At 39.9% G+C, this 23,861-nt stretch overlaps 2 protein-coding genes and 1 long non-coding RNA gene across 5 annotated transcripts in view; 2 read left to right on the plus strand and 1 right to left on the minus strand.

The window, feature by feature from the left end:
* The window catches only part of LOC124183082 (AT-rich interactive domain-containing protein 1A-like), a 268,981-nt gene extending 253,306 nt beyond the window's left edge, over nucleotides 1–15,675 (plus strand). The window contains exons 10-20 of the mRNA XM_046571097.1: nucleotides 302–460; nucleotides 850–1,875; nucleotides 2,007–2,125; nucleotides 2,363–2,523; nucleotides 2,615–2,886; nucleotides 3,885–4,155; nucleotides 7,857–8,051; nucleotides 8,493–8,555; nucleotides 9,415–9,683; nucleotides 13,443–13,654; nucleotides 14,505–15,675. Of these exons, the coding sequence (XP_046427053.1) occupies nucleotides 302–460; nucleotides 850–1,875; nucleotides 2,007–2,125; nucleotides 2,363–2,523; nucleotides 2,615–2,886; nucleotides 3,885–4,155; nucleotides 7,857–8,051; nucleotides 8,493–8,555; nucleotides 9,415–9,683; nucleotides 13,443–13,654; nucleotides 14,505–14,786 (3,029 nt within the window). The 3' untranslated portion in view covers nucleotides 14,787–15,675. The remainder of the gene's footprint in view (nucleotides 1–301; nucleotides 461–849; nucleotides 1,876–2,006; nucleotides 2,126–2,362; nucleotides 2,524–2,614; nucleotides 2,887–3,884; nucleotides 4,156–7,856; nucleotides 8,052–8,492; nucleotides 8,556–9,414; nucleotides 9,684–13,442; nucleotides 13,655–14,504) is intronic.
* LOC124183092 overlaps nucleotides 1–23,861 on the minus strand; it is a 118,514-nt gene that overhangs the window by 93,280 nt on the left and 1,373 nt on the right. The window lies entirely within an intron of this gene.
* LOC124183084 lies at nucleotides 19,086–23,764 on the plus strand. 3 transcript variants are annotated; one of them, XM_046571101.1, is made up of 8 exons: nucleotides 19,086–19,275; nucleotides 19,557–19,696; nucleotides 19,868–20,033; nucleotides 20,725–22,575; nucleotides 22,645–22,830; nucleotides 22,911–23,083; nucleotides 23,372–23,478; nucleotides 23,569–23,764. In XM_046571101.1, exons 3-8 carry the CDS (start codon nucleotides 19,947–19,949, stop codon nucleotides 23,622–23,624), a joined length of 2,460 nt encoding a protein of 819 aa, XP_046427057.1. In that variant the 5' UTR covers nucleotides 19,086–19,275; nucleotides 19,557–19,696; nucleotides 19,868–19,946; the 3' UTR covers nucleotides 23,625–23,764. The 3 variants fall into 3 exon arrangements, with proteins under 3 accessions (XP_046427057.1, XP_046427055.1, XP_046427056.1); XM_046571099.1 differs by lacking the exon at nucleotides 19,557–19,696; XM_046571100.1 differs by lacking the exons at nucleotides 19,086–19,275; nucleotides 19,557–19,696 and adding an exon at nucleotides 19,752–19,770.

The following is a 23,861-nucleotide window of genomic DNA, read 5'->3' on the forward strand; positions in this document are numbered from 1 at the left end:
TCGGTATTACTCTTTATGTTTAACCCGTGGCGTTTTGTACGTTTTCCGTGTGTCGTGTCCAAAACCTCTGAATCTAAAATAGGCATATAACCAGTTGTAATGCGTGTTAAATCAGGCATATATCTCTTGAATAAAGACATCAACCAAATTTTCGACCACACTTGAAATGAACAAACAAGAGGGGGAATTCAAAATAAAAGAAAAAGAAAGAGGTTTAGTTATACTCAATGCCTAAATATCATTAATGATGATTCTGCTGTGACAAAGTGTCTGAAAATTTTGCCCGCCTGGGTTCTCGCAGTTCTGGCGATGCATGAGACTATTTTGAAATGTCCAACTCCCGGTTGCAACGGTCGTGGCCATGTCAGCTCGAATCGGAACACACATCGAAGTCTCTCAGGTTGCCCCATCGCCGCGGCGAATAAGCAGGCCGCACGCGAGGCTCGTCACAAGGCTCAAGGTAAGTTTCTAATTCTTCGAACAGCCTCCGCAAGGACATTCGACACCACGTACCCGATCCCTTCGTATCGCCTGCATACCCAGACAATCGCCCTGACATTTTGCACGGGATTTATTTCCATCCTCAACCGTAGATGTGCATGAGCTTAAACTGCGGTACATTATAGGTAGTCGGAAATTCGCACAATTCCGTTTTAACGACGAAATTTACTTAAATCGTCATATTTGATCGAATTTCCGATCTGACCGTGCCGATCATCATCTATACAGTAATGTTTGATCCGGTGATTCGGTCATTATATCGAGCATGCGATAGTCGTAGAATCAGTACTGAGTAAACGCATAATAGAGCGGTTAATAGAGTAAATAATTGTTCGACGATGATTACAGTAACGGGAATGCCGCCAGAATACATAAGTACAAATCTACTGCCGAGGTCGATGGATACCAAGCCGTATTCGCAGTACGGTACGTCGTCCCAAGAGGGTAATAATAAGCCAGTGGCATCACCGTCTTACGATTACTACGCAGCTACGAAAGCTGCCGGAATAAACATAAAACCCCCTAAAACACCGGAGGAGAGTGGACCGCGACAAGTGAAGGTTATACCAAAGTCGGAGTCGGGTGGCGGTAGCAGCAACTGTTGCAGCGCGGGTGGATCGTCGGGAAGAAGTCAGCAGCCTGAATTGCTGGTACCAAAATCCGAGGAAACGTCGTCCTGCCGTGGAAGTTCACCCCCGCTTCCGCCACCGCCAGTAAGACAAACGTACGACTCTTATCTGAACCAGGACTCGAACTCATCCTCGATGTCGTCGATGGACGCCATGGCCTCCAGGTCGATGGGCCCAACGATCCACCATCCGAGCCAAATATCCGGACAGCAACACCACGTCCTCCCGATGCAGCCGACCGTCACCTACCCCATGCCGATGGTCGAGGACACCAGGATGTCTCACCAAATGGCCCAACGCTCGCCCTACGAGTCGGCCGCGATGATGACCACCTCCTCCGAAGACCTCTACCACCACAGGTCCGCGGAACACGCCAGAGCCTACATGCACCCCGTGGCCGGAAACATTGCCAGGCCCGTGGTCACCTATTCCAACGAGATTGCCGCCGCTCGAGCGTACGACAGCGCCGTTGTCAGTGCAGCGAACCACCGACCATACGACCCGGGCACCGGCTCCGCCTACGAGAGGTACGAGGGTCAACCCTGCGCCCCGCTCCAGCCTCAGCCTCAGCAGCAACAGCAGCAGCAGCTCCACTCCAGGGCGAACATGTACTACTTGGGTCAGACGGGGATGACGCCCGAGGAACAGGAAAGAGCGTACCACCAGGAGGCCGCGGCGGCAGCGCAGCAGCACCAGATGGCAATGGCTGCCGCGTCGGCGGCTGGAATGATGAAATCTGAAGACGGTAAATTGCTATTCGAATACCATTAAAACCACCACGGTTCGACTAGTTGCGATTTTTTTCCTTTCCATTTCAATTGGGAGTGACCAGTTCAACGTCCAATCTTTGATCAGTATTCGCTCTTTCCTTTTCAGTCAAGTGCATCACCGCTGCTCAGGCGCAACAGATGCAGAAGTCAGGGGGACCCCCAACGTCGCCGGGAGGATCGGTAATGGACCTGTCTACGTCTAGTGTTACTTCCACGAGCCCCCAGGTCCGTACGACTCGCGAAACTATGTAGTACATATGCGGGTGTTCGAGGAGCGATCGTTCCAATATTATCTGTCCAGTCGCAAAGTCCACTCCCAACGGTAAAACACACGTAATATCTGTAACATCGACTCCCCTTGGTCGTGTTACCGATATCCTTGATGAACACCCCTACGGCTATATATAGTTCGCTGTCGCATTTCGTTTCGTGGTGCGTTAAACAACGATCGTTACGTTACAGGCTCCACCTTACGGTTCCAACAGCCTCAGTCCTCAGTACGGCGGCGGACAAACCGTCGGCGGAAGTCCACAGGCGGCAGCCAGCCCTCACCTAACCGCGAGTCCTCAGGTCCCGAGTCCCCAGGGTCAGACCCTGGATCTCAGCGTCAACAGACTTCACAGGTTAGCGAAGAGCACTTGTAAGAACACAGCTAAAAACATTGGATTGGAACGAGTCTTGATCAAATCTTCTTTCATATTCCTTTCGCACCAGCGGCGCACCCAGTCCGCAATACTCGACTGCCCACGGTGAGGCCGTCCCGGTTCCCGTAGGATCAGGATTTCCCCCGCCGAGACCAATCGAGGAGCAAACGGAACCCGTCGACTTTTCAACCGCCAACGAACCCGTCAACTTCAGTGGAGGACCCGGTATTAGGCCTGTTCCCGGATTCCCACCGCCTGGTGTTCACGCTGCGGCATACAGCCGCGAAAGCACTCCGGACAGCGGGGGATCCCATTACATGGACGCCTACCGTGATCCTACAGGTAAGAATCTACCGCTTTCTGTAGTGATTACCTTTTGCCTGGTGAATATTCACTTCCAAACTGCAGAGAAAAGTCTCCTGTGTGTATATTTATTACGAAGCTTGATTCGATTCCAATAAACCTAGAATAGCTGATATATAAAGTACAATACTGTCGGTTAGAAGCAAGTTTACGTACTAGATAAGTGAAACAAAAATCCTATTGAAAATTATGATGCGAAAAAGTTCGGAGAGGCTACCGGAACAATTCACGTTTGTAGGAATTGACATTTGCTTCATCCGAATCTGGATCCACACGATCTGAAGATGCGCTTAATGTCACCTGAAAATTCTGAGGGTATATTTCATCCGTTCTGAGGTTTTGTCTCAAAACGGAGAGAAAAAAGAAATTCACGACTCACGTCCGCCTTATCTGGAGCAAAAACGTTACTGGTTTCGGGTTCGAATGTGTTATCTCTATACCGATTCCACGTCCTCCCACATATCCCTCGGTCTTCCCCTCAACGGAATAACGACACGCGAAGGTCCGTGTCGCGCTGCGAAGCACACGGCCATTGTTAATTATCAATATTTCACGTCCGCGTATGAAGTAAAGTATGCAGATATGCGTATATTCTGTACACAGGCATACGTCCGTAGTGGGTGCGTATGTCGAACGTAGTGTAAAAGTCCGTTCGATGGTGGACAGCGGGTATTGTTCGCCGTCCGGGCACAGGGGAGTAGTTATTGAAATTGAAACATTCAACGGAGGTATACATAGTAGGTACCTACCTACCTACCCCATGCGAGAATACCACGAATCGCGAATAACTCGGCACCGATAATAAGAGAACTGCAACACATTTTACACGGGCTAATCAACCGAGTTTTCGGATTCCCGGTACTCCGCCACATGCATCGCGTCCATTCGACGCTGGATATACACGTACATACAGTCGAAAACCACGTGACCTTTTCCCGTTCACATGTACAGCGTGCCCTTCCTAATTTTGGTAACAGCGATGTTACCGGATCTCGCGACTATTCCAGGGTACGGTCCAATGAGCCCGCATCCTGGATACGGGATGGCTGGCGTCCAAGCCGAATACCCAGGAAATACCTACACCCCGTACCCGACGGCGGGCTACAACTGCGGAGGAGCTTATCCCGGCGGCCCAGTCACGTCCGGGTACCAAATTCCTGCGGGATACACCCCGGCGCCCTGCTACAGCATGCCACCACCTCAGCACACGATTGGTTCCCTGGACAAACCATCGGGAAAAGACGACAGGTAAATCTATCATCAACTTTTTACCCTGATTACATTTTGCCTTTCAATATAAATCGCGATTTGAGATCCAACCTAACTGAGCCACTAAAAGCAAAACTATTCCAATTGCACTCCGCTTGTCCGCTGTTTGACTTCCGACCGTGAATTGGCGTCAAATCGTATAAGATTAGGAGTGCCAACTGCACCTAGGATAGTTAGGCGTTGAGCAAGGAAAGCTCGGAATGTAACGCAGCAACGGCACCTACACCTCCATTTTGTTAATTAAAGTAATTACTCTTCGTAGCGAAAATGCCAACCTTATTCTAATTGACGTAAAGCTCCACTGGTAGGGTGTAGGTGCTGGTATAAGGTATATAAGGTCGCGGGACTCTGAGGGAGGGCGGAGAGGGAAAGGGGCATAATCAGTTCTCACCGCACTGGATTATGGAGCGCGAGACCCAAGACCCGAGATCCGTCGGGGTTAGAACCCGGAACACCCGGATCCTCTGGGAGTAACTCCTCGCCCTCCACCGTTGCCCTTATAACCTCGCCAATTTTTACCCTCCGTCGAAAAATTGTGAAAGCTATAGTACAGGACAAATTTTCGTCAATCGCGACAATTTGAAGTAGGTAGATGTGAAAATTAGGATAACAACGCTGACAATGAGAGGACTCGTCCGCTCATCGGGATACGAGAGGAGGATCTGCGTAATCGGTGTTCCCCTAACTTTCCGTCGGTAAATACCTGGGCTCACAATAAACGTCCTCTTCAGGTGTAACGCGATTGAGTTGGACACCGTTGGGTCAGGTCAAAACGGATCAGATTAGATTGGGCCACAAGGCTATGCTAGGCCAGAGAGCAGCGACTCGACGCGAATCCTGGTATATTAGCTCTGGATATGGTTATGGTGGTTATATTGGCCGGGGCCATTAATAATCCTGAAGTATCGCTATCGACTCGCTCCGAGCGGAGAGAGCAGCCCGCCGTATGCTACGGATTCTAGACAATCAATTTATTGTCCGAGCAACGGGGTCCTGCAGGAGCATAGCGGCGGTGGTCCGAGGGGCGGGATTCACCACCGCAACCAAGACAACGGGCCAGCGAATGCTGCACCGAGGTTCTCTCTCGACTATTTTCATAATTTATCGTTCTCGTTCGCTAGTGAAACCTCCATCTACGTTATATCATAGTTATCCCCCTCGAGATGACTCTCCAACTTATCACGATCCGGGGGTACCTGTATGCCCTGACACAGTTGCAGATCCAACCCTGAGAGGGGTTGCGAAAACTGGTAGCGGTAACAACCGTCTCCACTTTAGCTGCCGCACCGTGAAGTGACCATCGGATTTTTGAGTCTTCAAATTAATCTCGCTCTCCTCTCCTCTCTATATGTATACCAGGTCGTGCAAACAGCACTCGAAAAAGTTAGACACATTTCCTAGGTCGTACAGCTGGTATATGCACTTTCCATGAATTATTGCACACCGCGGCTCTTATGTTTTCGCGTTTCCTTAATTTTCTACACCGGAGATGATGCCCAGGATCGAGGATAAAAATTCTCCTCGTGACCCGGAGGGTAGGTACGAGAGTTAGGCAAGGAGCTGGCCACCCGCCGCCGGGTTAAGAGGGCGGACTGTAGACGAGTTATACAACGGACGATAGACGCACAGGGGCCGCGGGCATCGTGATTGCACTCAAGTCTGCAGCGGTTCCCGGCAATATCCCGGCCACTCGAGGACCCTTCAAGGGTTCTCCTGGTACGCCTACGAGAAGGCAGACTGCTAGTAGCACTCCTCGAGCAAAGCAGAGCGTGGCCTCTGTCTACCTGGAAATCTCCACCCAACTCCCCATCGCGCCATCAACCCCCAACCACCCCATCCTCGTAGAGTTATACGAACAAAAAGACATTCCGATTGCCATGCGATGCAGGCGGTCCATTGACTTGTCCTCGAGACGCTCCAGATCCCAGAGTGAGAAGAGCCGCCCTTTTCCGTAGCTTTCCGTATCAATTGAATGAACAAATAAACATTGGACAGAAGACTCAAACGCGCTGTATCAGATACATGCAAATAGTACATAGTCGCTTAAATATCTCATCATGATTGAAGGTATTGATCGCGAATAGTATAAGGCTCCGCCTCGTCAATCTAACGATTGAATGCGTTCTGAGATTGTTTACTTGTTAATGTTCGATGCAGTATGATCAATACGAGAAGGCAATCGGTGAATTCTGTTCGGCCGCTACTTCCTCGCGGCCGCGACGGCAAGGAGCTCATACAGTGTCCAACGTCGTCCTGTGATGGCATGGGTCACGTCTCGGGGAACTACGCTACCCACAGAAGGCAAGGGATTTGGCATATTGCATTTGGCCATTTTGCATCCAGGACATTCCGGCGTTTCAATCTCCTATATTCCTAGTCGTCCATCTTATGCCTCAACTCTTCAAACACATTACCACAACTATTCATACCCGAGACGAAACGACACCGTGGACACAAGTGATCCAACAACAAGTGATCGATGCAACCTGTAATATGACAATACGGGATTCGACTTTTTCAATTGCTTCCTTGCCGATCATTTACATCGAGAATCTCCCTGTTTACCGTTAATTGCAACTCCTCGAAGTTAAAATATAATGTAACGCCAGTTTTTGTAGCTTGTTAAATGTTTTTTCAACAGATTTTAATTTTCAAAGGACCCTTGACATATCCTGGCTAGTCAAACGACCGACTGAAATTCATACCGAGCAGCACACTAAGAATAATAATAATTATTCATATTACACAACTCTGTATGTCTCCTGAGCATTTATACCTCCGGTGTGTAGATATATAGACTCATGTTGGATGGAGCTAAGCTTCTACCTTCTCCCATTGTAGACCCGACCCCTACGGAAAGGGATGACAAAAACTGAATAAATCTAAAAACCAAATTCCACTTGATGATGACGATGGTGATGGTAATGATAACGATTATGAATTATTGTTATACTTATCATCTAACTTCCTATCCCTGCACTTGTCAACCTGGGTGGGCAGCGTTGTAGCGAACATTCGAGTGACCATGTCGGAACAGCACGAATAACTCAGAGATGTGCAATAACAATTTTGAGTATAAATCAGCCGCTGCACAAAGAGGAAAATCCCCCGCTTTCTCTGTCTATCTCTCCTAAACTGAACAATTGGCTATTGGCGACTTTCATTGGGGTCTGGTGCGATTGTTTTCCCCCCGCTCCCTTCAGTGTTGTTTAGATTATTAATATTGCATACGATTTCTAGCCGAGACACGTAGAATAATATCATCAAAACGAATAAATAATTTGAAAGTATCGTCAACTTAAACCACGTCAGCATTTCACCTCACGAGTGATCAATACTAAACACGATGTTGCCGTCTCGAAAAAAGATGAACAAGAGAAATATATCTACAACTGGATAAGATAATGATACTGACCTAAACTCCTACACCACGTGATAGAAATAGTTTTGTGATAATTTTGCCATGATACATATACATCAACAACTTTAGTAACAACGTCAAACAAACAAAGAGAAACTCGCTTCACGTAATTGTGATAAGCATGAGTAATTTGGCAACGTCGCGAAAAACGTGTACACGTGAGATGTATTTAAAAAAGAAAATGAAAAAATTTTCAGTCACTTGTGAGGTGCCTCCAACGTCATTCGACAATGATCTTAATAAATTTCCGTTATTCCAGTCTCTCCGGATGTCCGCGTGCCGATCGTTCGCAAATTCAGGCGCATTCCCAAGAACTGAAGTGTCCTACACCTGGCTGCGACGGATCGGGTCACGTGACCGGAAATTATTCTTCTCACAGAAGTCTGTCCGGTTGTCCAAGAGCCAACAAACCAAAGAGTAAACCGCGCGACGGTCAAGATTCCGAACCACTGAGGTCAGTATTGAATGAATAAATGAAAGGGGGATTTCACTATTTTTACGTTAAATAAACGGATGAAAAGCGTGGAACGAATCTCTTCGCAATTCGCTAATCTCTTAAAGCAACTGTTATTCGAGGACCAGCGAATAGCACAGGATCCTTAAACCCTTAGGGCTAAGTACCTCGCTAAACGTGACCTTAAGCCGTCTCGTCGTCCGCATATCTATTGTGGGTTGGATTTGCGCAGAGTTGTATTGCGCGCTCAAGTCGCGCATCTCCCTCCCCTTCCTAAAACGTATAAGGGTAAAATAGCTGGCAATGGATACAACAGCGCCCTACACTAACCCCCCCCCCCCGAAAAGCAAGACGCTGACTAATATCTCGCGGTTTCCGCTAATTTCACGCTCGCTCTATCTGTCGACGGATATGGATGTGGTACTCTGTTTTGGACTACAGATGTCCCATACCCGGTTGCGACGGGTCTGGCCATGCCACTGGCAAATTCTTGTCCCACCGCAGGTAAGGCTCACTTATAAGGTAAGCGTACCGGTTATTGACACGTTTGGACCCAATTATTGATGCTTTTATTTTTCAAAATTATAAATTTACGGTACAAATTTTGAATTTTTCAATACTAAAACCAACTGCCAGAGAATTAGACACTGTAAATTAATTTTTTCCTTTAGAACTAATGATCAAATATGTATACAACCAAAAAAGGTCAATAATTGAGACAGGGTCTGTAACTGGTAAACTTACCTTACCTTACTGGATCATTCCATCCAGCCCATATCCTGTCCTCCGCTATTTAACTTCGTACATCATCCCTTCGACTATACGGATCCTAGATAAAACAACGATGAAATAAAGTACAGACGGTAAAAAATCTGTCTATTTTCAACACCGGAATCTAAGCGTAGCTTGATTACTCGTCATTATGTGTATGAGCATGAAGCAAACCTGATTTACTGACTGTTCTTTAACCCTTTCACCCTCACATTTTGCAACTCAGTATATTGGCCTGAATTTTGTTACTCGGGGGTTTTTGAGGCCGCTGAATTTAATAGTTTCTAAATCCAAGATGGAGGATCCAACATGGCGGATGTAAAATCGAAAAAAATAATTAAAGTTCAATGATTCCGCCCGAAACTTGTTACTCGGGGGTTTTTTGGGTTATACAAAGTAACGAAAGATCGTTCGAAAGTTGTAAGTAAACTGCGATAAGGCTACAACATGAAAATCATTCTTGAGATGGGACGCTGAGCATCCCATCGTGAGTGAAAGGGTTAAAATCGCTTGTCCCTCTTCTACAAAAGTCATTATACGATTGTTACGATGGATTCAAAGACATGATTGAAAGTTCTCGTTCACGTTGCAGCGCATCCGGTTGTCCGATAGCGAATCGGAACAAGATGCGAGTCCTGGAGTCCGGAGGAACGGTCGAACAGCACAAAGCGGCAGTGGCAGCAGCGACGGCGATGAAATTCGAGGGTGTGAATTGTCCGACGCCGGGATGCGACGGTACTGGACACATAAACGGTTCGTTTCTCACGCACAGGTCGCTGTCTGGGTGTCCAGTGGCTGGGCACACGGTGAAGAAACCGAAATTCGAAGACATGTCGAACATGTACAGCAAAGGAATCACCGGTGAGGCCGCAGGACATAAAGAGATTCTCAATTTCCGTCACGTAAATTCGAGACACGAGGAGTAGTCACTGTAATTCAGAAACGAATATCTCGTATTGCAATATTTTGCTGAAAAATTACTGCATCGATATGTGGATGTACAGATATACGGAATTGATCGGACGTAATTCGCATTCCAGCAAACTTCACCGTGTTCATATCACTGAATCAAGGAAGATGAAAAACAAAAAAAAAAAAATCTCTCTCGTTTATTAGTAACTGTTTGTCCGCTTACAGCTGCAGTCACGATTACCAATTGAAACATTCTTTGTTTTATTTTATTTTTTTTTTTTTGTGTCTTGTTATTATTATTTTTATTATTATTGTTGTTGTTATCATTATAATCATTTATTATTTTTCATCCTTGCTGTAATCATATCGTCGATATTTCGATAGCGGGAATTTTGCAAACAACCGGAAGTGGGGTGGACGAATCGCTTTCCTTCCGGTTTGCAAGTTTGACGTTAAAACGCGTATAACTGACAACGAATATAAAAGAAAACAGCATCACTATCAGGAAAAAAATCATTTGCAGTTCGATTCAATTTCCAAATTACATACACAACAATATATACTTGAATATATATACATATACATGTATATATATATATATATATATATGTGCATATATACGTGTATATATAAACATGTATATATTCTGAAAGTTCAGAATGCAGCATGAAGATCGCATGCTATATACCGCAATGCTAACGCATATTATACAGACCGACATTAGTTATTAAACAATAGAATATTAGGCTTAGGTCTAGTTGAATAGAAACTGAGATTGTAAACCTGGTATTTTGTATTTGACCTGTATATATTGACTTGTGCTATGCTATGCTCTGCTCTGCTCTCCACGCCATGATGTGCTGTCATACCAAAGGAATAAGAATTAGTCTCTTTCTCTCTTATTTTATTCTTCGTCTGTCTATTATATTAACCATATCTCTCTTTCTAAATCTCTCCGATTCTTTGTCACTATTTATTTCTCTCTCTCTCTCTCTCTTTCTCTCTCTATTTATTTCTTTCTCTCACTCAATCTCTCTCTCTCTCTCTATCTCTATCTTTGTTTTGCTCTATCTCTATCCTTCTATATTTCTCTGTTTTCTTTTTCACAGAATCCAGGTGTTTCACTAAGCTATACGATCGAGTTATCGATCTTATACATATATATATATTATATACATTATATTATATATATATATATATCAATATAAAAACGATATTCTGTTTTGACTTACTCTGTTTGCATATATGATTTAGATGTCGACGATGAAACGAAAGGATTGAAAACGAAACAAAAAAAAAAAAAAAAACAAACAAATCATCGAATTGTGTTGTTACATGTAGGGTATTACCATACCGACGGAGAAACCTAACAACCATACGTATGAAATAAATTTAAGTCAAGGAGAGTAAAGAAATTGTTAATAAATTTAAGGTATACAATACTATTAATACTGACATTCAAATTTTCGGCACTTTCTTATTCGTTGAGCTAGAGAGCATATACAACGTTTTACATATGAATTTCGAACCAATTCTCGATACAATGATACTATACGTTGTCGATTGTATATATAATTATATATATTATATATATATATATAATAATAATTGTGTGTATGTACATACACACGCACACATACATATATATATATATATATATTCATACACTTGTACGTCCTTAGTGAAACACCTGGATAGATAAATTATCGAATCCTCCCTATGTACAAACGAGAAAAAGAAGATAGTTTCTTTTTTCCTAAATCGAACGAAAGTTGAAAAGAAAGAAACAAACCTGACCAAAGAACCGTAAGATAAAAGAAAAAAGTAAAAAAAAAAACAAAAAAAAAAAGAACAACTACCATTATGATGAACAATAATCTATTTTGATTTATTCTGGGATCATGATCAGCTCCTTTCCTGTCATTGAGCTTTGAGGAGAACATTTACTTTTGAAGGTAAGGGACTGACGTACTTGCCACTTGTTCTATGTGTATTCGATGTTAAATACAAATCCACGGAGTGTCTTGTCATGAGTGCTGGCACGTGTACGTCCGCATTATTTTCAATTACGTACGGCTTGTCGATCATAATAAATAGTTGAAATTTGAAAAATCTTCCTGTACATAAAGAACATCGCTGAATGAAAGTTATTGCTTAGCAATGCAACGACGATGAAAATGAATGAAAAAATCGCGTAGGCCAGCACCCAGCATATCACTCTTTGTTCTATATCTGGTATGATAGCACCTCACGCTACCCAAATACATATTCCGTAAACCCCGTCTGTCGCCCTATCACAAATGCCTATAATTATCTAATATACCGTACGTTTCAACGTTTTCCTGCTGCTTTTCACCCGCAGTTAAAATCGATTGACGAATTTTCTTTTTTCTTTTCTCACTTTTTGTTTTTGCAAACTTTGAAACGTGTCGTCTATACTCCCGTTTACCATATTTACATATACACACAGTGGCGACGTTTGATTCTCTCAACGAATTACCTACATTTTGCACTCAGCAAATCTCAAGGCTGCAAATAAAAATGTAATTTTTGCCGTGTGAAGTCGATATTGGAAATAGTAAGAAAAAGAAAAAAAAAGAAACGACACTTTGTTCAGAGAAAAACGTCTTCGCTTGTCGCTGGCTCGCTAAATAGATTTTCATTATTTCTTTCATTTCTCTTTTATTTGTCAATCGTTAATTCTCCACACCGTCTAAACAATTGAATTTAAATCGCACATTATTCTCACAATTTCTATAATTTTTCGTTTCTTATTCGTTGCCTATACATATATATATATATATATATATATATATATATATATTATTTTTCGTTTATTTTTTTCCCCCTCCCTCGTTTTACTCTTCCTTCCAGTAATTAAATTGATTAGCAAAACATTCCTTTTCTAATGCCTGCAAACGGTTAATGATTGTGCAGATAGACGTTAACATTAATGAACAATATTTAATATGCTTACCGAGAGGAGATTAATGAGAAGGAAAAAAAAAAAAGAAACAAATAACAAGTAATATCGATTTACAAAATTAGGAAACTGAAAATCTTTTTAAACAATCATTGTTACATTTATATTCACTTATACCTCGTATACGTTTCTTACGCACATTGTAAAACATGCGTGCGCGCGTGCGTGCGTGTGTGCGTGTGCGCGCGTGTGGGTGTGTGTGTGTGTGTGTACGTACATAGGTATACACATAACACAAATCAAATGATCTATCCTACCGTATAATTGTAAACATACGTATATACATACATATATACGTATAAATTACATATATATTTATATATATACATGTATATACACACACGCGCGCTATTGCGTCGAGACGAGGAAAACTTGATTTTATCACGAACGTAGATTGAACGTAAAAGAAAGAAAAAAAGGAAAAAAAGAAAAGAAAAATTAAACATATAGAGCCTGCGGCTGATCACCGTGATGTGTCGGTGATCCTGCGATATTTTATGGGAACCTCTAGTCAATTATCAACCATGATATACGATATGCATATATATATATATATATATATATATATATACATATTTATACATACGAATGAAATTTCCGTCAAGGTTTACAGACGAGTGAGAAACAAAATGCGACAAGCATAAAAAAAAAAACAAAAAAAAAAACAAAAAAAAACACTACGAAGAGAAAATTGTCAAAATTTTTAAACGGGGGTTGTCCTTCAGGAATGGACACCGGCGGTCCTGTTCAGGGTGGCTCTATAGGGGCGAATCAGGGGAACACGGTAAGCGGTGTCGGTGGTCAGGGCGAGGACCTTTACACACTGGAGGCCGAGATCACGGAACTTCAGAGGGAGAACGCACGCGTCGAATCCCAAATGCTGCGCCTGCGCTCTGACATCACCGCTATGGAGAGCCAGCTGAAACAGGGAGACAAGGTGCGTCTGCTCGGATAATAATAAATCGATCTACAACCTCGCGGCTGGTCATCCACCCCCGTTCCCTTTTCTACCCTTCGCCAGTTGTGCAGTTATCTGTAATCTGTAATCGGGTTCGCGATGTTTTTCCCCGTTTGTTTCATCTCTTCGGGGCCCGGAAATCTCTGTTTTTTTTTCTTTTTCATTTTTCGAAACCCCAAAACCACCCCCTTTAACTTGTTTTCACCCCGCGGATATACACCCTCACGTTCTTGTTACGTTATTAAAAATTTCTCAATTTCGAAATATTCACACGTAAGCGAACGGAAGGTATAAAACAATTGCAAGGATATTACCAAAAGAGTAAAATTATACCGTTTCTGGTACGAGAAGAAAACCCTTTTACCCTTCAATTCTTACTGTATATTGTTGTTTTTTTTTTTTTTTTTTATCGTATCGTAAAGTATGCAAATTGAAGAAAAAAAATTACAAAAAAAAAGTAATAAATATGTTGTTATTTTGGGAAAACAATTGCGGACAATTACCAAAAAGAGTAAAATTATACCGTTTGTAGTCCGAAAAGGAACCTTTCACCCTTCGGTTCTTACTGTATTGTTGTTTTTTTTTTTTTTTTTGCATTTATTTTGTGAAAACAATTGCAGAGAATTACCACGCGACTAAAATTATACAGTTTCTAACCCGAGAAGGAAACTTTCACCCTTCAATTCTTGCTGTACCGTTGTCGTTGTTGTTGTTTTTTTTTTCTTTTTTTTCAAAATGAAAAGTTTGAAATTGAGGTGAAAGAAAGAAAGAAAAATGACAAATGAGAAAGAGAAAAAAGGGCGAATAGTAAATTTGTGTAAAATTTCAGGAATCCACTGTGATATCTCAGCGGAACAACAACTTGAACGAGTATTACGAGTCGTTGAGAAACAACGTGATAACCCTACTGGAGCACGTGAGGATCCCAAACGGGCCGGGAGGTGGTGGTCCCCAAGAAAAGATGGGTCACGAGAATTTCGACAGCTACTTAACAAAGCTGCAAACATTGTGCACAGCGGACGGTTACTGCGCCGACGAGAACAACAGGCCGATATACGAGACGGTGAAAACCGCCCTGCAGGACTTTACCGTGTTGCCGACGCCCATCTGAGACCATCCGGATAATAATTTCACCCTCGGGCATAATTCGCACCGCAATCACACAACGTTCGAAACTTACCAGCAACGCTAGGACCGCCGAGATGATATTGTCGTCTTTATAAATACGTACGTAAATAATTGTTACAACGTTGAGATCCTAAGCAGCTAATTTCTAATATCGGACAACGAAGTCGGAGATTAATGATGAATGCGTTATGTACGACAAAAATTAAAACGCGCGAACGGTTTCTTCTTTTTTTTTTTTTTTTTAATTTTCAATTTCGATTACTATTGTTTTCTCGCGTCTTTTTTTTTTTTATTTATTTTATTCACCCTCCAGTTTATTCAATGACACGGATAACTGTTGATATTGACTGTCGAAAAGTAGTGAAAATAGAATCGAGTGTTTTATTTTATCCAGTTTAATGAATTGACGTCAGGTGTGATAAAAAAATCACGCGACATTGTTATCTACGACGTAGGGACTCCGTGCAATATTATATTAGGTATTTGTTTTGAAAACGATCATCGCAATGCATAAAACAAAACGGATAATTACATTATGTACAGGCATGAACGAAGTTTTAAAAACGTGTAAAACAAAGGTGTTCGCAAACGGTATAATAATGATATATAATAATAACAATAATAACAATAATAACAATAATAATAATAATAATACCAGTAATAATATTAAAAATAATAGTAATAATAACGCTATCGTAATTCCAATCCTCTGATATTAATGACAAAGTGGATGTGTTTTAATCTGAAAGGGAATAACGTGAAACTGCTATAATTTGATCGAATGAAAATGTTTTGTACATACACCCGATAAGTGTAATATGTAATTATTATCAATAATCTCACTATCAACGGTTGTAAATATCAATTTCTGAGAGGGGGGGAGAAAAAAAAAAAAAAAAAAAAAAAAAAGGGAGGAAAAAAGACGCTGAAAAGAACGAAAAAATAACGACGCTGTTGAGTTGTGTATAAAACTGAAAAGGACATAAGAAAAAAAATAAGAAATGAAAATGAAAAGGATACTAACTAGCGTAGATGTATATTGGACCTACTATATATATATATATATATATTTACATATTATTCGTACACCGGTATTCGCAATTAATTATACTGAACAGCAAATATGCTAGGTATGATATATAAGACCGATGAAAATTTGTCCATAACTTGTAAATAATAATTTTTGAAATATACTAAGGATATGAGTTTCTATAGACGAATTCGCGAATAAAGTACTCCTCGCCAATAGGGACGACTCAACGATTGACCGTCGTATAAATTTATTAAATCCAATGTTATTCAATTGCAAAATTGCCTGATGGCGCATCGATTGCATCAGAATTATTCATCATTTTTCTAATCATCGATACTCCGCCGATCCACGTTGAATAATTATTACATGAGTATGAAAAAACAATTTATCGGTTAATGTGCAATAATTATTTCAATTATTGATGATATTATTATTATTATTATTATTATTATGGTGATATTGCCTAGTTGATATAATAAGTTGTTATCGTCGCGTTAACTTGTTTATTATTTATTATTTAAGTAGTGCAAATGTTCATTACGACGATATTCTTTCACCAACTACCCGAAATGAATATTCACTTGTTGGGATACGAAAAATTCATTGGCGAAAAATCTGTGCGATTTCAATAAGGAAGAGAAAAAGAAAAAAAAAACAACCTCAAATAAGCAAATTGTCTTGTTGCAGGATAATTTTTATCGATACTTGTTTCAAAGATATCCGTAATTATTGCAAATTAATTTTGAAATGAGACGTAATGTCATGAATTAATTCTTTTGAATATTACCGGGTGTGTATAAATCATTGACGTTGTATATAAAAGAGTTTGTATAACTGAAACTTGCAAGGCAAACTGGAACTCCCGAAAATTCAACTAGCCCCGGTTTTTTTTTTTTTTTTTTTCTTTTTGCTTGCATTCCGCTAATGCGTTACACCGTTTTACTCTGTACATAGAAAATAAACACATAAATTATCTCTAAACAGCCATTTATGAAAATATGCGATAATAATAAGGTATACAATATTATTATTGTAACTACTAGTCAGTAAACGGAAACACATGGATTAATATTAAATATTCATAGCATAGAAGTAAATACAGAAACAGGTAAAAGGCAACAAAAAAAGAAAAAAAAAAAAATTCACGATTCGAGAAAAAAAATGAATTACTTACAGTAAGAAAGGTAGAAGAAAGAAAAAAAAATATCTTTTAAACAACAACGATTCAATTCAAAACCAAATGTGCAATAACAATTAATGACGATATCGAATATGTGATTATAATTTTCCTATACATTAAGATTGGATTATGAAAAGAATTTGAACAAGTCTTTCCGTTAGGAAGAACTGACATTATACGCTATTAATTTGGGTGTGATTTATCGATTGTTTGAAAATAAAAAAATAAAAAAAAAAAAAAAAACAACCAAATCGTATAATAATCAATGCCAATAATCTGGAGCACCTGAAGTTAAACTATTTATGTACTGCAATTTGCTCTGTCACGATATTGTATAATTTTTTGACCATGGATGATATTCGTTAGAACGTGATAATGTATATAACAGTAGGATATTTGATTATTTATTGAGTAAAAAAATAAATAAATAAATAAAAAATAAAAAATGCGGCAAATGTTGAAACGGATTATTATGGTTTAACCGTCGTCTATATAATATAATATATAAATATATGGGATGTTTTACGGCGTTTGCGACCAACGTTTGACCATCTGCACCCCTCGTGATTTTAACCTCTATTTTTTTTTACGCTGTAGTATCGCTTGAAATAAGAATCTCAGATTTTCATTAAAATTTTTCAAGTTATCCTCAAGTCAGGAATCAAAATCGGTAAAATTGAAAAAAAGTCACAGCTTTTTATTTCAAATGATACTGCAACGTATAATATCAAGGATCAGATCGCGATCGGGTGCAGAAGATCAAAACGCTGGTCGAAACGGCGTAGAATGCCCTATGTATGGTAAAAAAAAAAAAAAAAAGTACCACGCTACTTGAAATATAGTTATAGTTACGGTTTACTACTGATTACTATTAGTATTATTTTGTTATAAAAAAAAATGTATTATTAACTATCGAAAACGTGGAAAAAATTACAATTAAAAATTAAATTTCACAGTATAAGTTATATATGTTATCGTTTAAGTAAGCATAAATGTTACTCTGTTTGAATAAAGGGTATTTATCGACAAAAACTATCACCTAGGTTGTATTTCCAATTTAAATCCTAATATATTCTACCTAAATGCCAAAGAAATTTTCCAAACTATTACAAAAATTGTCACAAAGGTAGAAAGAAGATTTTCAATAAATTCATTTCGTAGAAATCTATGGTCGCATCTAATCGATGTCTCATTCTTTTATTAAATCTTAATATTTCCATCCAGCCCCGTTCTTCGATGATCTTGTTTCATGAAAGGGTATCGACCGAAACTCAGGATGAAACTCAATTTTCAGACAAAGCGAAAAACACAACAAGAAACTCGGAAATAAATTTCAATAACATCGCCACGCTTTGTGATCGCGATCACCGTTAATTCAAGAGCAGAAAATATATACAAATTTACATACGAATTTTATATACGAATACGAAAAATCCGGATGCATAATATAATTTACAAAATTTTGGTTTCGTATGCACCGTTTCAAAAAAAAAAAAATGCAAAACAATGGATTGATTAATGAATTAATTTTTACCGATTCAATCGAGTCGTGTTCGATTAGTTTTTTGGACCCGATTAGTCGATGCATAGATTATTTTTAGCTTAGTGGCCATCGCTACTCTGACAACTTTCAGCCGAATAGAATATGCGTTAAAATAAATGAAGAATAAGTGAAAAAATCGCAAGCCGTGTCTTTTTTCAATATAGTTATGAAGATGGGATTCCATTTGTCAGACCGTAAACGAGCAAGTCTAAAACATTTAAAAAAAATTTTTTACTTCGAAATATGAGATGCGAATTTCGCGTAGTTATCTGATTCCTGTATCTTCGTTTCGTTAAATCTAATAATCAACGAGAAATTGTATGGATAAAAAAAAAAATTGAATAAAATTTGAAAATTCAAGTGATAAATTTAATCGGTAATGAAGAAATCGTTACTTCATCGTCCAAATTGAACATGGCGGTCAAGACAGGCAGCGCCATTGATCGTATTTGACGGGGTGAATTTTCTGTGAACTAACAACGCTCGGTCAAATATCGCGAGTCGAGTATGCGAGTCTAAGTCGTCGTACGATCCAAGTTTTGAGATATGTCAGTCGATTTGTTGTTGCTAGCTTTTAGATATTTGAAAATCGGACAGACAGGATGGCAGTGATTTTATATTAAAATTAAAAAAAATAAATAAATAAATAAATAAAAATAATACAGTAACAAAAAGAAAAATCCCACATGACTCGTTCGGCATCGGATCTAACGGACGTAAGTGAAATTAGTCAAACTACCTGCAGCAATTTGAATCTCACTTTACAAACGTATGCAAAACTAAAATGCAAAACGATTTTCACTACGTAAACACCGATCGTTCTCACCCGAATTTGAAAGTTGAAAATACCCTTTAAACGAGCTTCAAACCGCCTCTTCTCCAGTTTTCATTAGCTAATTGTTTGCCTGGTAACCAATTTCCTGATACCATCTCTATGCTACCCAGTTATCTGTCTTACTAATGAATTATCAATACGTTTGAAAAACGATGTTAACAGCCCATCCCTCCCAACCCGTCGCCAGTTTAAGAGATGAGCGTGGGCTGAATTCAGTCGACGCAATAAAGTGCCACCAATCATCCAATAACGACGATTCTCTGCTTAACGTGAAAATATATCCACTTTGCATGTACACGCCTGTAGGTTTCATCCTCTCCCGGTATTTTTCATGATCTCATCATAAAATTAGCGCGGATGATACAAACTTACGTACGTACGTACATGTGACAAGTGATTTCATTGTCCCAAATTTAAATTGACCCATTGCGCACCATTTGCGATCAGATTCATTCCGCTTTTATACATTCCAGGATGCTGCTCTACGCCGAAATTTCTACAGCGCGCTGAAAGTCTGTCAGAAATAATACGTAACAGCTACCCAAAGTGACGATGAATGGAAAAAACACAGTTATGGAAGAAAAGTCACAGTACGTTTCGTGTATAAAAATTAACGGAGTCCCAATCCTGCCTCCTTTGGTGAGTAATAAATTTTGATAATTGCACAGGTCTGCAACCAAGAAAACTGCGCGGGATGTTTTATACAGTTTCTTATAGATTTTCACTCACCGAAACCGGGAAAAAATACTCGGCAAAGTTCCATCACCTCGGCTTTTTTTTCAATTCGTGTTTGTAATTTCATTTAGTGTTTAACTCCTGTTTAATTCGAAAATAAGTACCCTATTCTTGATTCTAATAATCCTATGGAAAAGTGATTTCTTACTTCCGTTTAATATGTATTAGAGTGAGACTCTAAAATAAATACAAACAGGGAAATAGAAAATGGAAAGGTGAAGCATGTTCGGAAAAGTATCAAAGAAAAGGAGAAAAGGTTTCACAGGCAAAAAGAATGCACATGGAATGTTGAATACATTTTGTAAAGAAATTGTTTGTTTAACTTTATAAGGAATATTGTTTAGTTCGTTGTAATGAGATAGTGGTTTTTTCATTATTGTCATGCTTTTTTTATGTTAACACCTTGTATTATGCAAGAATACTGTACGTGATGGAGGGAAATGGAGATCATTATTGGATTCAGCAAACTCAAAAACATAATATTTACCAAAAACATCCCATGCAGCTGAAAAAAGATATTTTTTTGCAAGACCTGTGTTGTTAGTCGATAGCCTTTCCGCGCTAATCAAAGTCTATTCAATTTTAACCGCTACAGATGACGGATGATTTGAGAGCGGAAATGAGCTATTACAAACAACTAGCAATAGCGGTGGAAGAGAAATTGAAGATGTTGAAAATAGCCAAGGAGAGTATCAGGACTGAATGTGCAAAATGCATAGCGCTAGAAAACCAAAGTTTCAAGACCGACGAAAAGGTTGAAAAAAGTAATTCGTACGATTCGACAACGGAAGATTCTTGCATGACTGAAACGGAGACTAGCACAATAGAATCAGGACCGAATATTGACACAGTGATAGATATACCGACCAGAGAAGAACAGCCAGATAAAAATTATACAAGCTTAGATACCAGTTTTCACGAATCTACAGCAGAAACAATGAATCAATCCGACGCATCCTTTGATAACGACGGAAATGAAAACAGCAGCAAAGAGAGAAACGACGAGCTTTTCACCACCAGCACATGTTCTGACACGATCACTGCCAGCACGGATTTAAATCAGTACTTGGACGTTTCCCCGCCGACTCAAAGCACGGTCGAAACCGTTACACCAGAGATTGTCAAGCCGAAGGTGCCTAAGACATTGGATATCATTCCGATAACGGTACAAGTTCCGGAACGAGAGAAGAGAGACGATTCGTTCGACGAGAAACCGTCCGGACAAAATACACCCCCCAAACTCGTGCGACAAGGTTCGTACATCTTGGAAGCACCGAGCCCAATGCTGCTAGCTCACATGCAAACGGAACTTGCGGACCCGGGTTACGTTCCATCGACAACAAGTACAGCTATTAAACGCAAGGAGTGGAATATATCTCAGGCGAAGAGCGAGTGGGAGAACCAGATTAAGAATAAGGAAATTATTATACCGGATAATTCAAGGGGCAGCAATGGCCATACGAGGTATAGAAGGAACAGCATGTCAACCTTAAACAATCAGAAGGTGTTCAAATCGTTGTCGCACGCTAAGAACGGTTCCTCCCTAGGAATGCACCAGTCTGCCAAATCCGTTGATTGCATACAGACAATGTTGGATAGGGAATTGGTGTGCAAATCTCCAGGCGGCGCTAAATCCAATGGTTACAGCCAAATGCAGAGTGTTAGAGGTAGCGGCGGCTCGACGAAAAGCGGCAACTCTCAAAAATTCAGGTCGAATAGAAACGTATCATTTATTAATTTAGCCAACAGACTAGGAGGGTCGGTTGGAAGTCTCGTGAATTTTGGAGGACAGTCTTGCCAGGCAATGAACGCGAGGAACGATCGATCTAAACCAACGATAATTAACGAAGTGCAGAGCACTCCGAGCCCTGTAAAATCTGTCGCAGTTACCGACAAACTCGTCATTATATTCAAAGAAATACAGAGAAAACACGAGGAGCAAATGGCTGAGCTTATTGCCAAACAGCAAAGGGAGCAAAAAAATATGCAGAGAGAATTCGAGAAGCAACAAGCACTGCTACTTGGCCAGATAAAAAAAACATTTCCTGGTATTTTGATACCTCCAACTGCCGAGGAGGAGGCTCCTGACGTTTTGAAACCAGTTTTGAATCCGACAAAAGAAGATGACGATACATATTCGTTGGACAAGAATAATCCGCCACTTCCCAAATGTCCACTGGATTATATTTATCCTCTGAATGGACACTGTGAGACAATAATATCATCTAGTAATAATACAAGCACACATCCTAAAGTCGATACTTCGGAGAACAAAGTTTTAGAAAGCAATGAATTACTCTCCAAGAATATCGACGCACCGTCGAGTATCCACAGATCTAAAAACACTGCAGATAAATGCTTAAATGTTAGCCGGCAACTGTTTCCACTGGATAGTAACACCGTACATGTTCCAATTCCAGTCAACGTTCATTACACCGCAAAACACGTGAGTATTGATATATTTGAATAAATTATTATGAAATATAGGCGACTCTATCTTTTCACAAATTTACAGATAAAAGCAGCGACGATAATAAACGCTTATGCGAGAGGATACTTAGTACGCCGACTGATGAACACTGAACGTGTTGTGGATCTGAAAAATACCTACAAGGAGGCACTCCACTGTATGCTGAAACTTCACGTAGACGCACCGCTAAATTTGCCCGAGTTAAATTTTCACCAACGTCTTCAGCTGCAGGTAAACAAATGCACTGAATTTTGTGAACTCTTTTAAACACCACTGAAATGTGAAACATTTTGATTTTACTTTATTTCAAGTGTGATGCAGCCTCAATGAACATAGCCGAATTGTTCGCACAAAGCCCCGAACAGCGGATGCAAGTCATATCGCAAGACCGGGATATCAAACGATCTCGCTCCGAACGCCCAAGCTCTGCACATTCCTACTCTTTCGCAACTCAACGGACGCTTGCGAGAAAAAAAATGAAGGAGTATGATTCTACCTGATATTTTGCTCTATTTTTTCATATGGTTCACTATTTGTTCTCACAGATTTGTCTTCGATTATTCGATAATAAACGATCAAAGAATTGCAAAATCATAATCAAGATCCGATTTTGTGTACTAATAATATTTTTCTGTCAGAAACTGACAAAACGCTTCACGAAAGTAAATGAAATTATGATTTATTAAGTGAAATGCATCTAATGCTTTAATGGAGTGAAATGTTTTTCAAAAATTTCTTTGCTAAATCATTTTTCCTTCTTGATTACTTTTAGGATGGGAAATTTTTCCTCTCCTCCTATAAGTAGTCGGCCTTGTTCAGCCAGGAGCAGATGTCAAACATGGACATCAAACTCCAGAGAAAAACGGTCTCAAAATATTTGTAAGAATCTACAAAATTTTTCATAATCAATTAACTACAATATCATAAATATCAGTCATTTTCATATTCCACTTTTTAATTCTTTCACAGATCACGGAATAAAGCGAAGTACGAGTGCAGGAACCGTTCGAAAACCTTGGAGATGAAAAACCATAACGGTGCCTTTACATTAAAAAGTCTAAGTCATATGTTTTTGTACAAAATTTCATACTGCTGAAATAATTCCGTACAGTGCCTTGTCATTTGTTTTTTTATTAAACGCAATTGTTAGCCCTACAATGTTGTATTCGCCCATTATATTTCCAAAAACCTACCAAATTTACACATAATAGAAAATCAACTAAACAAGTTGAAATCGCAACGACATATAATTTATACTTTAA

This window comes from Neodiprion fabricii, chromosome 5 (assembly GCF_021155785.1).
Source record: "Neodiprion fabricii isolate iyNeoFabr1 chromosome 5, iyNeoFabr1.1, whole genome shotgun sequence".
In the NCBI taxonomy this organism is placed as follows: Eukaryota; Metazoa; Arthropoda; class Insecta; order Hymenoptera; family Diprionidae; genus Neodiprion; species Neodiprion fabricii.